This window comes from Dermacentor albipictus, chromosome 6 (genome assembly GCF_038994185.2).
Source record: "Dermacentor albipictus isolate Rhodes 1998 colony chromosome 6, USDA_Dalb.pri_finalv2, whole genome shotgun sequence".
Classification (NCBI taxonomy): domain Eukaryota; kingdom Metazoa; phylum Arthropoda; class Arachnida; order Ixodida; family Ixodidae; genus Dermacentor; species Dermacentor albipictus.
The window spans coordinates 8,444,931-8,463,734 of NC_091826.1; the positions used below are offsets into that span (position 1 = coordinate 8,444,931).

The 18,804-nt window shown below is 42.7% G+C and overlaps 1 protein-coding gene and 1 long non-coding RNA gene across 3 annotated transcripts in view; one reads left to right on the forward strand and one right to left on the reverse strand.

Annotated features, from left to right (window-relative positions):
* Positions 1-130: 130 nt before the first annotated feature.
* On the forward strand, positions 131-5,514 carry LOC135896437 (uncharacterized). Its single transcript, XR_010562707.2, has 3 exons — positions 131-626; positions 1,577-1,805; positions 1,864-5,514. It is a non-coding gene; the product is annotated as an uncharacterized lncRNA (long non-coding RNA).
* A 149-nt stretch (positions 5,515-5,663) lies between these two features.
* cno (adherens junction formation factor afadin) overlaps positions 5,664-18,804 on the reverse strand; it is a 113,254-nt gene continuing 100,113 nt past the window's right edge. Inside the window, exons 21-24 of one of the 2 annotated variants that reach the window (XM_065424805.2) lie at positions 18,558-18,749; positions 17,286-17,375; positions 13,182-13,616; positions 5,664-7,123 (exon numbers count right to left, since the gene is read on the reverse strand). In XM_065424805.2, coding sequence (XP_065280877.1) covers positions 6,782-7,123; positions 13,182-13,616; positions 17,286-17,375; positions 18,558-18,749 — 1,059 coding nt within the window. In that variant the 3' untranslated portion in view covers positions 5,664-6,781. The remainder of the gene's footprint in view (positions 7,124-13,181; positions 13,617-17,285; positions 17,376-18,557; positions 18,750-18,804) is intronic. The other variant, XM_065424806.2, reaches the window with a different exon arrangement.

The following is an 18,804-nucleotide window of genomic DNA, read 5'->3' on the forward strand; positions in this document are numbered from 1 at the left end:
AACAATGTTGCCTGCTGAGAACACTGAAAAGAACTCCGGGCGTCGATAAGCTGTAATGCTCTGCTGTGCTTACTGGTAAAAGGTTAGAATAAACAAATTATAAAGCTGATAGGATTTCTTTCTTATTTTTGCCAGCTGTAAATAACATCGTAACAATGTTCTTGGTGGTTGATTTGGAAGTGGTTGAAGAAGGCAGTAGCAGAGAGTTTCGCATGAGAAGTCAGAAATGATTCGAAGAGGCTCCTTAGGTGTTCTGTGGAGGTTCCAAGTCGCCGGCGCCCAAGAAGACGACGCAGACCCCGAGACGCTAAATCCTTGAAAGAACCAAATAAAGTTTTTTTTCTCTCTCTCTCTCGTCCATACTGTGGGGAAAGAACAGAAAAAAAGAAAGAAACACACATTTGCATAAAGCAAAAGCTGCATTTAGCGACCCCCACTACTCACTGCCACAAGCCATTTGTCATGTAGATCGTGTAGGGTTGGAGAAGATCATCACCTTCATATTTTGCATGCAGAGAGCGTGCTGTGGTGCTACCACAGAGTGCTACTATTTCATAATACGCTTTTTAAAAGCAGTGACTGCGTATGCCCCGACCTAAAAAGAAACTCGGCGCCAAACAGCCTCGGTCTGACGCATTCTTTAGCAATCGTGATGAAGTGTCGCGAAAATTCGCATCAACTATTCGAATGTGCTTTGCTGAATAAGCTATGCAGCGTCTTTTCAATTTAAGAAGCAGATATACATTAGCTCATCTCCTGAAGACTAGGTCAAGAAAATCTTGTACATTAAGAAAGCATGTGCAATTTTCGGGCTTGGTGCAAAGTTTCATCTCTTCTTTCCCCTTGCACCGCTATTTTTTACTTTTGCATTGCATGAAAAGCCAGCTGAACCGGTATAACGTCTGGTCTAAACCCGGCACACTTTCGATCGCGATCGAATTTCTCAGTCGCGATTGGCTCCTTTGCGCGAGATGCGGGAAAGAGCCAAGTAATTCGATCCAGATATCCGGCTCGATCGCACCGGTGTAAGACATGCACATATAAATAATGTGCAAGGCAACACAGATTAATCTGCCTGGTTAATCATCATAGACATTGAGTTCACTATTTATATGAAATATTGTCAACTGACGAACAGAATAAGCATACACCGAAGCCGACTTTAGAGATAAAAAAGCTCAGTGCCATTCTGTGGCAATTAGGCACAGTCGTACTAAATATCCGATGGAAAATTGCGTGGTATAAATTTAAACGGAAGTGACTTGTATATGACAAGAGTTCACTACCATGCCAAAATGATATGTGAATGATATGGGCAGTAATAGAGAAGAGCACCTTTTAGGCCTGGTTACTTTAGATGTAGGCAGATGCGATGTGAAATCTGGTCCAAAACTAAGCTTTGGTGAGTGCATCACCCTGGTGTAGTATACCATGGCAGATGTGGAGAGAAATTCACCTAGTTCACTTTCTCATGCACACGTTTCATTTTGGCATGACAATGCATATTTCTGCAATGTGGACAAGTGAATGGCTGTGCCAGATGTAAACACTGAATGCCCATGTTAATTATTTGCAGCTCCCGTGTAATTTCCAAGAAGACTGCGAGCAAACGGAGCAAGTCCATTGGCAGTGTGAGCTGGGCTATTCAATGTCTCCTTGGCTTCCTGTGGAAACCAGTTCTCTTCCTGATGGCAACATGCACTGCAGTAGTTGCTGGCCTTGGCAAGTTCTGCAGACAGCAAGCAAATGAAATGCCTGCTTCTGTTCATTCATCATGCAGCCTACCAGATGGCATACCAGAAAAGGTCAGAGCTCATATTATTTAGTAAGCATTGGAGAACAGTTTGCCATTCTTTAATGCAGGAACGTGGAATGCTGGGAGCAGTGACTGCTATACCACTGAATCTGTACAAGCATGTCAAAGACTTGTTGGCAGGCTCACATCCTGACAGCAGTAATGGCACCAGTCAGCTACTACTGAGTTACTCTGAACAATCTGAATCGTCTGGAACAGCAAGTCCAACATCTGATGATATCTTGCTTCCCCAGCTGTCAACATCCTTTGACGAAAAGCTTGTTGTTAATGGTAAAGAGGCACTTCTGAAAAAAACACCGGCTGAGGATGTCATAGAATGTCAAAATACAAGCTTCCTATCCAAGCAACCCAGAAGGCCAACCAAAAGCAAGGGAATGATTGTGAACAAGGAAAAGAAAGCTACTTCTACTCAAAAGACGCAGCCATCGTTAGCAAAACCCAAGCTAAATCAAACACGCCTAAATGACAACACAAAAGTGAGACGTGGCTCTCATACATCCCATGAAGAGGCTGCAACTAAACAAAAAAACACTATCAGCGAAGCCCCATTAGCAAGTCCAGCTGGGAAACCAAAGCATAAAGTTCCTAAAGAAACCAGTGCCAAGTCAGGCTTGGGGCAGCCACGAGAGTTGGTCAGAGACACAAGCAAACAGGAAATACATCGAAAAAATCAGAAGAAAAGCCGTACAAAAGAGATGCCAATAGGGTCGCTGAAACCCCAGTCTGACCCAAGTATGAAGTATCCTACAGGCCTTATGGAAAAGACCGCACTACCTAATATGCCATCGTCACAGGCAGTTCCACTAAACATCCCTGAAATGCAGAACACAAGCAACAAGCAACCATTAGGCACTGCTACAGGGCAAAGCAACACCCCTTCACATAAACCATCATATAAACCACAACTGGAACCTGAATCAAGTAAAAAGCAAACTGTAAGCCCTAAAGTGAAGTCAGGCCTACCTGAAAACTCGTCTGCACAAGCAGGTTCACTAAAAGTACCTGCGCCACAAACTACAATCAACAAGCAGCACTCGCACACTGGTGCTAGCTTCAGTGAAGTGCCAAACATTTCCTCACAAAGGCATATAGATGAACCGCAACCCAAATCCAAGGCAGGTCTTAAAAAAAAGACTCGATTACCTAGCAAGCCATCTCTACAAACAGTCCAACCGAGTGTACTTGCACCAGAGAACACAAGCGACAGGCAACATTTAAAGGTGGCTGCCAGAACCAGCAAGCCAAGAAAATCACATAGACCAACAGATCGCCCACAACCCAAACCCGTGCTAACTAGTAAAAAACACTCTGTAGGCATTAAACAAAAGCTGAAGCTACCTCAAAAGTCATCACAGAGAGCTCCATCAAAAGCACCTGCACCAAACACTAGCAACGAGCAGCCTTCAGGGACAGCAACCAGCTCTGATCAGCCAGCAAGTAACATTACTGCACACAGGCCAAGAAACAAAATGAAAAAAATATCTGATTCAAGTAGTAAAACGCATCCTGTAAACCTTCAAGAAAAAACAGGTTTACGTAACAAACCAGCATCACAAAGAGCTCCATCGAAAGCACCTGCACCAAGAAACGCAAGGAACAAGCAACCTTCAAAGACAGTGGGCAAGTCTGATGACACACGGAGAAGCATTCCTTCAGATAAGCCCAGAAAGAGACCACAGCCAAAATATAAACAAAGTAAAAAGCTCCATACAGACCGTCAAGAAAAGAGAGGGGGGCCTAATAAACCATCGTCACAGAAGGCTCCATCAAAAGCACCCACGCCAAAGAAGACAAACAAGCAGCAGCCTTCAAAGACAGCAGCCATATCTGATGACGCATCAAGCAACATTCCCTCACACAAGCCACGAAACATGCCACACCATACATGTAAGCCAAGTAGTAAAAGGCGTCCTGTAGACCTTCAAGAAAAGACTGTGTTAAAGAACAAGCCGTCATTACTAAAATCACCGAGAGAGTCTTCACCACAAAACACAAGTGACGAGCAGCCGCCAAGCACTACGGCCAGCTACGATGAGGCACCACAGAACATTCCTTCACCAAAGGTTACAGACAGGTCAGGAAGTGACCACAAGGCTCCAAGCATTAGCACCACAGTGGACAACTCTGCCAACAGGAAAAATGGCATCACGCCAAGAGGACGCCTGCCGACTGTAAAGAGAAGCCTGGGAGAACCAAAGGAAGACATAAAAGTGGTAAACATTTTTAGGAAGAAAGCTGCAGAAGAACCCATCGGTGACAAAGACACGCAGCAAATGGACTCTGCAAAAGAAATGAACCATCAAGCTGAGTCACCAAGAGACAGCAAAACAGACGTCACAAAGCCATCCATGATAGCCCTAAATGTTGCTGGGCACAACTCAAAGTCAGGGTCGCAGAAAATGAAAGCTCTAGACTCACAGGACGTACCAAGTGGTCAGTGGCCACAAATGGTTTCTGCAAGAATTGAGGGTTTTGGACCAGCCGTAATAATCAATGCCCAGAAGATACAGCCACAGATGCCACACAAGGCACCACATAAAAAGAAATCGCTGCTGGACACAATCCACAAAATCATGGAGGCTTGTGCCAAAATGGCACATCTCCTTGAAGCAAGTGGCACCAACGAAGATTTGATACATATTGAAGCAGGAGGCTCAAGTCCAAATTCCGTCCCTGCTAAACCAAGGCTAGGCGACACCGATATGAACACAGCCTTTGAAAACTATGTTGTTAGAAACAAACACCACAAACTGTCATCTGTAGATGGAAAAGAGCAAAATGAAAAAAATTTGAGTCTTAAGAAAGCTCTCATGCCTGAGGACCTAATAGATACCACAGGTGACATCTCCCGGTCAACTGGAGTGAAAAACACACCACCTTTATTGCATAACCTACACAAGCTACCATGCAGAGTTACAGACAAGGGTACTCAGACAGAAAAGAATATGTTAACACAAACCAAAGGTGTGTCAACCAACTGCACTAATCTTTTACCACAACAGGCAGGTCATGTCACCTACAATAAAGAACAGAAAAGTCTGCAGATAGACTTGCCAAAAAATAATGTAACTTCCCTTATCCAACTGCTGGAAGAAAAAGCCCAACAAGGCAGTGATGAATTGGCCACCCCTAAACAGTGTTTCAATGCAAAAGGTAGGGCACAGAACAGTGGTGTGAGGAATGAAAAGATCACCAAAACTGATAACAAGCAACCATCAGTTGTCCAGAAAGATAAATATTTGCCATTCCAGAATCCTGCAGCAGCTACACCCGTAGATTGCTCAAGGACACCACCTCCAAGAAAACTTCCAAATGGTAGCCCACATGTAAGCTCAGTGGTCACTTTCTTTGAAAAGAATGCCGAGCAACACGATCGAAATGGACCTACTTCTCCTAAACTGCATTCCAGATCAAGAGGGGTGTCAGACCAAAAACCAGCAACATACCATGACGGTAACACAACACGGAAAGCAGAAGCAATGAATGCAGTACAACCATATGTGTATACCAGAAAAGCTGCAAATGCAGAGTCCTCTGAGTTCGCTACACAATCAGTTGCATCCAACAGCCAACAGTCAGTTCTGCATCTAGATGTGCCACGGAATGTAAGCTCACTTGAACAGTTGCTTGAAGACAACACCCAGAAATGGAACAAAGCTGTCTCTCACAAACTGGCTTCCAAACATGCATGCACTGCTTTACAAAAAAACAAAACAAAATATGACGACACTAGCAGAAGTGAGGACATGCAAGCACCTGTCTGCCAGGAAGACCAACCTTGGCCTTGCCAGCGTCCCAAGATGTTCAGGTGTACCGTTTCCAGACCCAAGAAAACACATAACACAACTTTCAGGTAGCTCTTTTATTTAGCTGCTGCATGGTAATAAAAGACAGGCACTCTGGTAAAATAGCTCATCATATGATGCAACAGCTTTATGTGCACAGCGCTTTGGAGTCCAATTCATGGGCTGTGAAGAGTAGAGTTGCGTACCTTGCGACAGTGGCCGTAAGTTCGGCATGTGTGTGTTAGCTGCTCTCAGTTAGCTGCACTATGATAAAGAAAGAGGCACTCTGGTGAATGAACAAGCGACATAAAGTGTGTTGTAAAGCACCATAAAAATACTTTTGAGTGAAAAGCTGGCCCAATGGCCATTGTGACTCTTACACAGGTTCATGATGAAAAAAATAACAATAAATAAAAAAAATAGTAAAGGAGAACTTTCAACAAAGTAAGCTCTTGTAATTTGGAATGAGTCAAACCACAAATGTAAACACCTGTATTAGAAAACTGAGTACTCCTTACACAACCACACTTCAGTAATGATCCTTAACATCTTTGAAAGTATACAAATAACAGATAATCTATGTTTAGCTTGCGTAAATCAGTATTCAAAGAGCAAGAAATAATTAAAAACAGCCTCTAGTAGACAAACTTGGCCTTTGACTAAAAGCATCCTCATGGCTAGTGACACAATATAACTTGCTGCTAATGAGTACCAAACTTTGAGCTAAATGGCAATGATAACTTTCTTAGAATGCTATTTAATGAGTTGTAAAAAGAAAATGTCATCAGCCATAAGGATGAATAACAAGCTGCTAAACTAGAGTTCATTAGAAGCACATAAGAGCAGCCATGTTTCGGCTTCAAGTGGCATTTCACTGCAGTTCATTAAATTGTTATTTATAACAGCTGCCCTATATGTTGTCCTTCAAGCATTATGGTTCAAGTCGATCAAAAAGGAAGGGCATAATAACAATATAGCTGGAACGACAAAACAGCAACAACTCATTCAAGCTGCACAAAAGTCTATCGGAACATGGCAGCAGCCACATTCTCTGTGCTTCAAAACACATAATTTGCTTCAGTCAAAAACAGCATAGAAACAGTCCACCATTTAGTCCTTCAATTGGCATTACAGTGGCATTTGATTTAAAAGACTGTTTTGGTGCAAGCCACAACACTGCTCAACGGTTGGGCGCAGGCACACCATTCAGGCTGGTCTCAATCTCCCGTTGCGCCCGTGAGATCTTCATTTTGTCGCGTGGTGTGTGCTCCTCACCCGTCTCGCGAGCAAACATGCGCATCTTCTCGCGGAAGGTGAGTTTCTCGGGTCCTGGTGGCTTGCTTGGTTGCTGCAGGGCTCGCTGACGTTCAATTCGCTGTCGAGGGTCACGATACACCTCCTGTGCACCAATGACACCTGGTGTGGATGCCACCAGGTAACCACCTGGTGGAGCATTCAGCACTGCATCAATATCTTGTAAGGTGTAGCCTGAATCCTCCTCTTCATCATCCTGGGGGCACACCTGTAATCGCATAAACACAATGAAGAACTGTCAAAGCAGATTTGCATCTACATGTAACAGTGCATGTAAATACAGTAAAAGCTTGTTAATTCTGACTTCACGGGATAAAAAAAAAGGTCCAAGTTAACCGAATGTCGAGTTATTCTGGGTAACGAGAACAATAAACAAATGCTTACTACATCAACACACTTTACTCACTAAACGAATTGGCAAGTCCCGTTTCTATTTTGCACAAAGGAAGTGCATAAACTGCATTTATCATCTCGGGAGTGATTACCACTGACAGCTGCGAAGGTCTTGCCACTTTCTTTACAGTGTGGCCGTGGTGCAAAACCCGAGACTTCATTCAAGATGCGGCTTTTACTACTGCGCACACATCCCGATTGTTTTTTCGCCAGTGAGCTGGTCAGTGGGCAACAGCATTGTGATGTAGTTGGCGGGTTTGTTGGCAGCGTGCAGTAGAATTGGTCTTCATCCTCGGCAGCTTCCGCCATGTTTGACACACACACACACACACATGCAGACACACACATTGCACAGAGTCAAAACGAAAACTACTGTTAGTTGCAACCCGAACAAAATTGCAGTTGCTTTTGATGTGATAATGGATAGCGATCACGCAGTTTTGAAAGCAAACGACTAATGTGCATTGAATTAAAATGAAACTACTACTCAGCACGGTGGATGAAACTGCGGTTCCTCATGACGTTACTACGTATGGCGACTACGTAGTTCTACAGGCACGCCACCAATGCACACCATTTAAAACAATGCTACTGTTTGCAACAACTGCTGTGGATGAAACCACGCTCACTATTGACTACACGGTTCTGGAGGTGCACAGCTAATGGGGTGTCATCCCTGCTGGAAAATGCAAGAATAAAGGCTGTAAAGGCACTAATACAGCAGGCACGAAGCCTACTGTCCCGTTCAGCCGCATCACACGTAGCGGCAGAACGAGACCCGGACTGTGTGAGTATGCATCTGGGTGATTCCAGGAGACATCAACACCGGTAAAAAAATTCATATCTTAGATTCCATTGAATATTTAATATTTCATGCACATATCACTCGGTATCGTGAAAGTAAATGTAGCTTCTTTGCCAAATGAATATCTTAGGAGGAAAAACATACCGAAATTTTTCAGTATGGAGGCGCCTATTTCATGCACAAGGCATTGTCGCAAATTCACAACAACGTGAAATGCAACATGTTACAGCTACAAAGAATATATTTTTGTCTGTAAAACGTAGACGTAAAGAAGGGTCAGCTAGTAGCACTGTTTGAGGCTTCCGTGTGAAACAAAAGTGTTTTCGAATAACTGCTTAATTTGCTACAATTTTCGAAAGTTGCTATGTTTACCATTTTTTTATCAGCTAAACCAATCCATGTAGCATTCTGAAATTTGGTGGACTGTGAGACCTTAACCGATTCAACAATTCTGTTGAATATTGTTACTGTATCACAAATTACCATTCTTACAATTCGCCTCAAATTGAAGTTTTGATGAAAATGAACTCTATTAAAAAAAAGGAACTATTAAATAAAAAGAACTATTAAAAAAAGCCCACTGTAAATATTTCTCAAAATCTCGTAAAAAGCTGTTCATAGGCACCTGAAAAAGATTATTAAAAGACATGTTGCATTATTTTGTTCATAATGACAATATAGGTGATAGAAATGAGAGCTTAGCCAGAATTCAGCAAGGTGCCAAGAAAAAGGAACATCGGGGTAAAAAGAACATGCATACGTCTTTGAATTGCCTAAACTTGACCATGATTGCGACAGAAAGACAGTTTTGGTAGTTTTAGGCAGCTGCCAGCTGGAACTACCTGCCAACTAACCCTGCCCTAACCAACACCAAGGCCACTCCCACCACCGCATCTTAGGTTATATAATGATGTTTATACAGGGTGTTTCAGCTAACTTTAGCCAGAGTTTATAAATATGTTGATGCACCCTAAGACGACATGGCCAAATGCACGTTGCTCTTTTTTATATGTAGTGTGTCACGCTATTTCTTGTATATTGCCTAATTAGATAATTAGTGAATAATAATAAACCAACTTCTTAAGTAATGAAGTAAGGCAAAAATGCCAATTAAAAGTTGTAGAGCTCTTTGCAAAACGTCCGATTAGACAGTTTCTACCTTTTTTATCTATTAAGTATTAGTGTTTTTCAGCTTACTGCAGATGCGCGCAAAATAAAAAAAAATACCACATCATAAGAAGCCAACAAACATTGACGCCAAGGACAACACAGGGGAAATTACTTGTACTTACTAATGAATTAAAGAAATGATAAATTATTGAAAATGAAAGTGGTTGAAAGAACAACTTGCTGCAGGTGGAGAACGATCTTACAATCTTCGCATTATGCGTGCAATGCTGTGCCAATTGAGCTACCGCGGCGCCATCTTCCCCTCGACTTTCTTGGGTAATCGTATTTCCTACTAGAATCCTGAGAATGTTAGACATAGCCACAACTCACAAACCTTGACGGCAGATACGGAACACCCTTCCTGCCGCAGGCGTCATGGGTATGGGATCTTTTTGGGTGAAGAAAACTGGTCAATCAAACCACGCATACTACCTGAAGGCATCAATGTTGCCGGATTCAAAACCCTCGTTATGTAGTGAACGAGAAGAACGGGGGTTAACCGAGGGGCCCGATTTTTATTAAACATTTCATAAGAAGCCAACAAACATTGGTACCAAGGACAACATAGGGGAAAAACTTGTACTTACTAAATGAATTAAAGAAATGATAAATTAATGGAAATGAAAGTGGATGAAAAGACAACTTGCCGCAGGTGGGGAACGATCACACGTCTTTGCATTACGCGTGCAATTGGGCCCATCTTTTAACTCCCTTTCCTCTAATTTATTACATAACGAGGGTCTCGAATCCGGCAACGTTGATGCCTTTAGGTAGCATGCGAGGGTTTATTGACCAGTCGTTTTCACCCAAAAAGATCCCGTACTCGTAACGCCTGCGGCAGAAAGGATGTTTCACATCCACCGTCAAGGTTTGCGAGTTGTGGCTCTGGCTAAAACTTTCCTGGTTCTAGTAGCAAACACGAATGGCCAAAAATGTGGACGGGAAAACGGCACTGCGGTAGCTCAAATGGCAGAGCATCGCACGCGTTATGCGATGACATGAGATCGTTCCCCACCTGCGGCAAGTTGTTTTTTCAACCACTTTCATTGCCATTAATTTATCATTTCTTTATTTCATTTAGTAAGTACAAGTAATTTCCCCTATGTTGTCCCTGGTGTCAATGTTTGTTCACTTTCTATGATGTGGTATGTTTTAGTATTTCGCGGGCATCCGCAGTAATCTGAAAAACACTAATACTTAATATATAGAACAGTAGAAACTGTCTAATCGGACGTTTTGCAAAGCGCTCTACAACTTTCTAATTGGAATTCTTTGCCTAACTTCATTGCTTCAGAAGTTGGTTAATTATTCCTGACTGATTATCAAATTAGGCAAAATACAAAAGATAGCGTGACAAACTACATACAAAAGTGAGCAACATGCATTTGGTTGCGTCATCTTAGGGTGTATCAGCATAGTTTTAAACATTGACTAAAGTTAGCTGAAACACCCTGTATAATGACCAGTACATCTCTGGAGGCATTTACCTGCCGTGCATTCTGTTACTTGTGTACATTCACAGACAGTTAGCCGTTAATTCTGTAGCACATAAATGCAAACCTTCATTAACAGAAGGAACAAATCATCTACGCTGCAAGCTGTGCACACATGAGGAAATGAAATGAGCCATGTGAAGGTTATGCTAACGCTTCTTTACTCCCATTAAAGCGAATGAGTATTGTACTAAACGCACTTTTATGCATAAGTAAGGCTGAAACTGTCTTTCTGTCGCAATCATGGTCATGTTTAGGCAATTCAAAGCCGTATGCATATTCTTTCTATCCCAATGTCCCTTTTTCCATAGCACTTTGCTGCATTCTGGCGAAGCTCTCATTTCTATCACCTAGATTGTCATTACAAACAAAATAATGCAACATGAACAGTCTTTTACGAGATTTTGAGAAATACTTACGATGGGTTCTTTCTTTCTTTCTTTTAATAGAGTTCATTTTTTTTTAATACAGTTCATTTTCGTCAAAACTCCACATTTGAGGCGAATTGTAATAACGGTAATTTGTGATACAATAATATTCAACAGAATTGTTGAATCGGTTAAGGTCTCACAGTCCACCAAATTTCAAAGTGCAACATGGATTGCTTCAGCTGATAAAAAATGGTAAACATAGCAACTCTTGAAAATTGTAGCAAATTAAGCAGTTATTCGAAAACACTTCCGTTTCGCACAGAAGCCTCAAACAGTGCTAGCTGACCCTTCTTTACGTCTATGTTTTACAGACAAAAATATATTCTTTGTAGCTGTAACATGTTGCATTTCACGTTGTTGTGAATTTGCGACAATGCCTTGTGCATGAAATAGGCGCCTCCACACTGAAAAATTTCGCTATGTTTTTCCTCCTAAAATATTCATTTGGCAAAGAAGCCACATTCACTTTCGTGATACCGAGTGATTATGTGCATGAAATATTAAATATTCAATGGAATCCAAGATATGAATTTTTTTACCCGTGTTGACCTCTCGTGGAATCACCCATCTTAATATACCAATGTCCACTGGTGGCATACATGTCAGTCAATTAACCCCACAAGATTGATACACTACACACATCCAGAGGCCTGGATGGAGTTTTGGAACTGGTATGATTCAAGAACTGCTAACTAACATCACACATTCTCTGGGTGACCTGAAGCCCTTTGTCGCATGTTCAATGTCAATCTAAGAATTTAGTGCAACCTCCACCCTCAAAACTGTGCTGCGCATGCTTGGTTTCCTTTTGTGTTCCAAAATGCAGTTCCCCGGGAGACGCCTATATTGAAAGAAGTTTGCCTCACAGAAATGAGCAAACTTACCATATCTATTCCAGTCTAGGCCTATAGTTGTTTTCAAATAATCATATACCAAACTTTAGGGTCGGCTTAGATTTGAGGATTTTAAAACACGCACCAGTTTGTAATTGAATATGATAAATATGGTGCATAGCTAACACCATCTAGAAAAGTCAGTATTGCAGCTGCTATTAGCCGCACGAGTAGCCAACTGAAGTACAGGAGCGACGTCGCTATTTTGACCTGTGTCGTATCGCCGTGCGGCATCTCTGTGTGTGCGGTCTGGCCCATAGTGTGGCATTATCGTAATGGCACCAAACAGGCGATGCCACTATAGTGCAACTTTCAAACGAAAAGTTGCTAGCCGCAGAGGCATCATCCAACGTTCAAGCCGGGCGGGACTTCGGCATCAATGAAAGAAATGTCAGTCATTGGAGGGTGCAATGGAGGATGCCTTTCGTGTGCACCGCAATGAGATGACAGCCATAAGGAAAATAAGCGCGCGATAACAGAGAGGAACTGTTGACCGAGACTGCACCACATTTCAATGCATGTGAGCCGTGCTGCACTGTCTGAGCATGCGGACTGGGCTAGCAGTGATGATAACGCTGAGTGAGCTCAGCATGTTCATATTAAATAAATGCTGTTCTCATTTTGTGAACGCTGTCCTCCCTTTTTTTTTGTTCGGCTTACATTCGAGGCAAGTTTTTACATTTTTTCTGGCTTCGGACATTTAGGGGTCGGCTTAGAATCGGGGCCGGCCTAGATTCAAGTAAATACGGTAATTGGGCTGGCACAACTATACAGATTCCCGAGCTTTACAGTGGTGTATTTGCAATGCATTCCTAGGTTGTCACCAACAAGAGTGTCATCTGGTGGCCGAAGATGCAAATGTTGTGCTGCTGCACTTCACATGGCAGCCAACCTTAACATTGTTGCAAGATTGAACCACATGGCAACATATGTCACTTATCCATTCGAACTTCCTCCGTACATTTTTTCCATGCTAGTCTTCGTGTGAGATTATCTAGGCATAAGCTCATGCTGTGCTAATGCGGAGTTTCTCTTATGCATATTCTGCTCTGCAGCCACAGGCAGCTGTCACTGCGCTTACCTCAACAGGGGGCGCTTCAGTAAAGGACACCTTTTTGGAAGGTGGGGGTCTGCGGTCTGGCGGGGGAGGTGGGCATGCCGGCAGTGGTGGAGGCTGGTCATCATGCGGCTGGTGTTCTTCCTGCTGCTGACGCTGCTGCTGCTGCTGCTGCTGCTGCTGCTGCTGCTGCTGCTGCTGCTGCTGTAGCTGCTGCTGCTGCTGTAGCTGCTGCTGCTGCTGTAGCTGCTGCTGCTGCTGTAGCTGCTGCTGCTGTAACTGGTGGTGGTGCTGTTGTTGCTGGTTTTGGTATTGCTGCTGCTGCTGATGTTGCAGCTGCTGTTGCTGTCGGCGCTGTGCTTCACGCAGCAGTTGCTCTTCAGCCATGCGTTGAGCAGCCAGCTCCTGTTGCTTGCCACTCTCCTCCAGACGCAGCTGTCGTAGACGATCCTCTTGTTCCTGAAAGCAAATGTGCTGATTGAGAGATTGATCCATAAGACCAAGGGCTGCGAAAGGGGGGGGGGGGGGGGGGGGGGGTATTCTGTAAGAGTCCACCTAGTGGACTGTCTATTTCGGCCACTGCTGATTGGCTAGGGCGGCACGTCTCCTCCTCACTCATACAGCTGCATCCAATCAGCAGCGGACGAAATGGACAGTCCACTAGGTCGACTCTTACAGAATACCCCCCCCCCCCCCCCCTTCTTGGGCTGCAAAAGATGCCATGCTGGAGCAGTAATTTTGACTACTTTGTCTGTGCGCCGACATCTCATAGAACAGGCATCTTCATGCTACATGGTATAATTCCATGCCAAGCAGGCCACTATTCAGCATTCCTTTCTTGATTCTCTGCGAATGCTATCAATGCACTGGTCGGACACTCCTTACAAGACTTTATGACTATGTAGCAGAAAGCATAGCAATGAGATTTAGATCAGCACAATGCGTTGGCGGGCTAGTTGGTGCGAATCCATGAATACTTTGTTTAGCGCAAAACAACAAACACAAGAAAGACGACAGGACAAGGCGCCTTGTCCTGTCGTCTTTCTTGTGTCTGTTGTTTTGCGCTAAACCAAGTATTCATGAGATTTAGACTTCAAGCAAGCTAAATAAGCTGATAGACATTGGAGGCAAGAGTTACTGTATCCAATTTTCAACCTGTGTTTCATAACAAGGTGTTCATGTTGATAAACATTGGCCAACACCAACCTTACTTCATTTATGCACAAACTTCATGACTTGCATGCTTGTTACAGCTGTAAGGTATCCACATCTTTAGAGTTCACAGCAAGGTGCCTTTACCACCACTGTGATGTCCAATGCCTCTCTCCCTATGAACAGCTCTAACTGTACAGACTGTCAACTACTTTCAAATGCAAAGATCCTTTGACATCCGCAATGCTTCTCAATGGCGCAAAACTTGACAGTCATTTTAGCACACACTAAAGATGATGAAGGCGAATGACTGCATGCTCACGAGACATTCATTTCATTACTTGACATTTTTATTTGACTGCATTCTGGGTTTGACTCAAATCAAAAGTTGTGGGTTCGAGTGCCTTAATCACCTCTATCTTAACTAACTATGCTTTATATTGAAGGTAATGGGTACGACTCTTGATCTTCACAACGTCAAGTGGAATCCAACTTGGATATGTGGCCAGTCTGCCCACATCTCCATGTTGGGTCATGGGTTTGAGTGCCTTAATCAACTTCGCCTTAATTAACACAAAAGGTCATGTTTTCGACACTCTTCATGATGTCTATGGGAATCCAACTTGGAGATATGGCCAGTTTGTCCATATCTAAGTGGGTTTGACTGCCACCAAAGGTTGTGGGTTCGGGTGCCTCATTTACTCTATCTTAACTGTGCCATAATTAACTTTGCCTTAATTGACACCAAAGGTAATGGGTTTGACTCTCGACCTTCACGATGTCAAATGGAATCCAACTTGGGAGATCTGGGTGGGTTGCCCATATCTCCGAGTTGTTTCACTTGAATTTTGGTGCCATAATGCCTGATAACGAATTTTTCGCCCCACAAGCCTAAGCGACCCAAGCGAATGCCTTCAATGACTTATTTGGCACTGATCCACCCCAGTCTACAGCACCCCTCAACTACACATGATCGCGATTATCACATTATTTTTTTTCTTTATCTGGCTTCACCTGAAGAAGTTTACAACATTATCATTAGTATTAAGAATACAGGTGCTGGTCCTGACAATTTTTCTGCTGCCAACATAAAAATGATAGTGCATTTAACCTGTGATGTTTTCTGTCACATCATCAATCTTGTATTTATAACTGGGTTCTTCCCAACAGAGCTGAAAAATGCAAAAATTATTTACATCTTTAAGGAGATCAGCGATTAATCTCTAATTAGTGCCCCATAGCAATTCTTTCATTTTTCAGTAAAGTCATAGAAAAACTTTCTGCAAGACGTTTAAGAACTTATCTAGACAAGTTTGGTATTCTTTCCAATAACCAGTATGGTTTCAGACCAGAATACTCAACTGAATTCGGTCTAATGTGGCTAACAGATAAAATTAAATCTGCCATTGACCCCGGTAATGTCATTGGAGATACATTTATTGACCTTTCAAAAGCTTTTGATTCGATTATGCATGACGTTTTATTGCAGAAACTGAAGTCAATCGATGTATCTGGGCCCCCATTAGAACTAATTCATAGTTATTTGAATGATTAGGAACAAAAAGTACATGTGTCTGGTACCTATTCTGATATTCTAATTCCCAAACCATCAACATAGGTGTTCCGCAGGGGTAAATCCTGGGTCCGCTTTTATTTTTGATTTACATCACTAATTTTCCGTAAAGTCTTGTACATTCTTCCTGTATACTTTATGCAGATGATAACACTGTAATAACTGCCAGTAAACTAAATAGAGATTTGATAAATGTTGTTGAATGGTTCAAAAAGAATAAATTAAATATAAATGCCAAAAAAGCTAACTTGGTCATATTTTTGTCAACTAACCGAATTATTCCTAACAATTCCTTTGTCTATATGGGTGATACTAGAAGTTACTAGAAGTTACTAGAAGGGTGATACTAGAGGTGATACTAGAAGTGATACTAGAAGTGATACTAGATTGCACTGCTCATGCAAAAAGCAGCATGTGCCATTCGACTTTTACTAAAAGCTTGTCCTTTCTTTTATTTTCAAATATTGTTGTCACTTTATTACGCTTTCTTTCAGAGCAACATTGTCTATTGCATCTGATCGTGGGGGAACACGTATGTTACTCATTTATCAACCATTCAGCATCCCCAAAATCAAGCAATAAGAATAATAACCTTCAGCAGCTTCATGTCCAATACGTTCTCCTTACTCTACTGACATGCTATTTTATCAGTTCAAAAACTAAACAGATAATTTCTCGGCATTCTTATACAGATATATGTGAATGGAAGGCTTGCAAATTCCTTTACTACATGCTAATCAGTTTTGCAAAAATCAGCTTTGCAAAATTAAATAACTTTCTCTTACCTAAACCCAGGACAAACAATGGCAAGTCTACAGCTAACTTCTCACTAGTATCATTTTGGAATTCCTTGCCTGTAGGTAGAAAGAAGAAATCCTTTGAAATGTTTAAAAAGGCTTTGCAGTCATACTTGTTACACTCAAACACTTCTTTATGTTCACAAAGAGTGTTCTTAAATTTATGTATATATGCTTTATTTTTTGCTTAACTGAACATTTTTATAACTCAGTTTTCTGTGTTCGCCAATGTTTACCGAAATGTTGCTGTCTGATGTATGGTTTTATAGGTCTCACTCTCAGTCTTGCGCCTCTGAGACCTCTTCCTTTATTTATGTCATATGAAGTGTATTACATGTGCTTCGATAATAAATCTTGAATCTTGAGCCATCTAAGGCTTAACAAGTTGAGCATTGATAAAATATGTAAAGTGACAATACAATGGGGACTGACTGCAGTTGTGCCATGCAATGTCATGTGTGCATGCCATGCATGCAGTCTTGTTTCTCTCCTATTCCTTTCCTCCATCCCTTTTCCCCTGAACAGGGTAGCAAACTGGATGAGCCTGTGGTGACTAAGCTCCTTACCAATGCTTACTACTCTCTTCTTTCTCTCTCAAAAACTCACCTCCAGATGGCGGGGAGTAACCACATGAATCGGCTCCCAAGGATGCTGGGAGGGGCGCTCCTTCAGAGGTTGCACCTCAGTTGTCAAGTCCTGGATGCATTGGGGGGAAGGGGGGGGGGATGCAGGTCATAAAGTGCCCCGCTGTGTGGCTTGCCATTAACACACATGCGAGGAACAAGGGACACCTACTTCCCCAGAAGCTGGCAGAGCCAATCCTGTGCTTCCCAAAGCAGCATGCGTGGTACGCCAGAAGGCAGATTGTTAACGAGTGCAGACTGACAGACAAAGCAAGGTGACACAAGTCTTCTCACTTTGACCATGCAATGGCTGCAGCAAAGTTCTGTCTCTTTACAGCAATAATGGCAGCTACAATGGCAGAAAAAAATGCTTTGACTCTTAGTGCGCTACAGCTGCTGCCAGTAAAGATGCTGCATTGAGGAGCATGAAATGCAATTTATGGATCACCAACAGTGACATCTTGGCACACGCAAGTTTTGTAATCTGTAGTATTATACTGATAATTGCATTGGGTGGAAATATTGTCGAGAATAGAGGGCAGGCGGACAGGACAGATGCTCATTCTACACATAAGAAATTACACTATAATAAAAATAACACTACACCCGAGACTTCAGTAACTATATTTGACTGGTTGCTCCAGAGAGATCGAGCAGCACTACAAAGGCCTCATAAGGAAGTGACTGAAGCTTTATTATGAGACTTAAGTTCCTTGTGTGTACTATATAGAAGTCTGATGATCAACGCTACACCCTTTCTGTCCCTGAAATACAGCCTTACCACTATCTTACTGCAGCACTGCTGGAGCACTCTGAAATAAGCAGTCTGAGCACCACAGACGAGTTTGAACACTTCTAAAGCAGCATGTCTTTTAAAGCAAATAGCTTTCTTTGACTCTTTACCCATTTTTGTGGTTGCTTGATGTACAATGTTCGGTGGTCGGACTCAGCAAGGCAAACATTCACTTGTTTGCGATATTTCTTTACATTTACAATCATTGTTGATAGTTTCTGGACAATCTTTTCTGCCACAGCAGTGGCACAATACAAGTCGCTGCTACAAGAAACCAGAACATCTGCAATAACTAGCTCTGTGGTGAAGACTAGCTCGCTACTAAGCTTGAATAAAGAAAAGGAAGCTTTCTGGTTCTTAACAGTTCAGTAGGGTGTCCTGTGTGCCAAGAGCACTACCAGCAATACACTTGATGCAGCCAGTGCAGCCAAAGTGAGGAGACCCAATCGTACAACTGCATACAGCTGGCTCTGGCACCTGCTCCTCCTCGTCCTCGTCCCCAGCAAGTTCCTGTGCCCGCCGCTCAAACTCTCGTTCCAGCCTCAGGGCCCTCAGCCGTTCCTCTTGTCGGCTTGTCCGGTTCGGTAGAGACTCCAGTTCTTGCAACTCCTCGTCTCGCATCTGGCGCATTTCTTCCAGTCGCTGGAGGCGCCGCTGTACACACAGGTTGGAACGGTAAGTTTAGCATTGTTCCAGCTCAGCCTTTGAC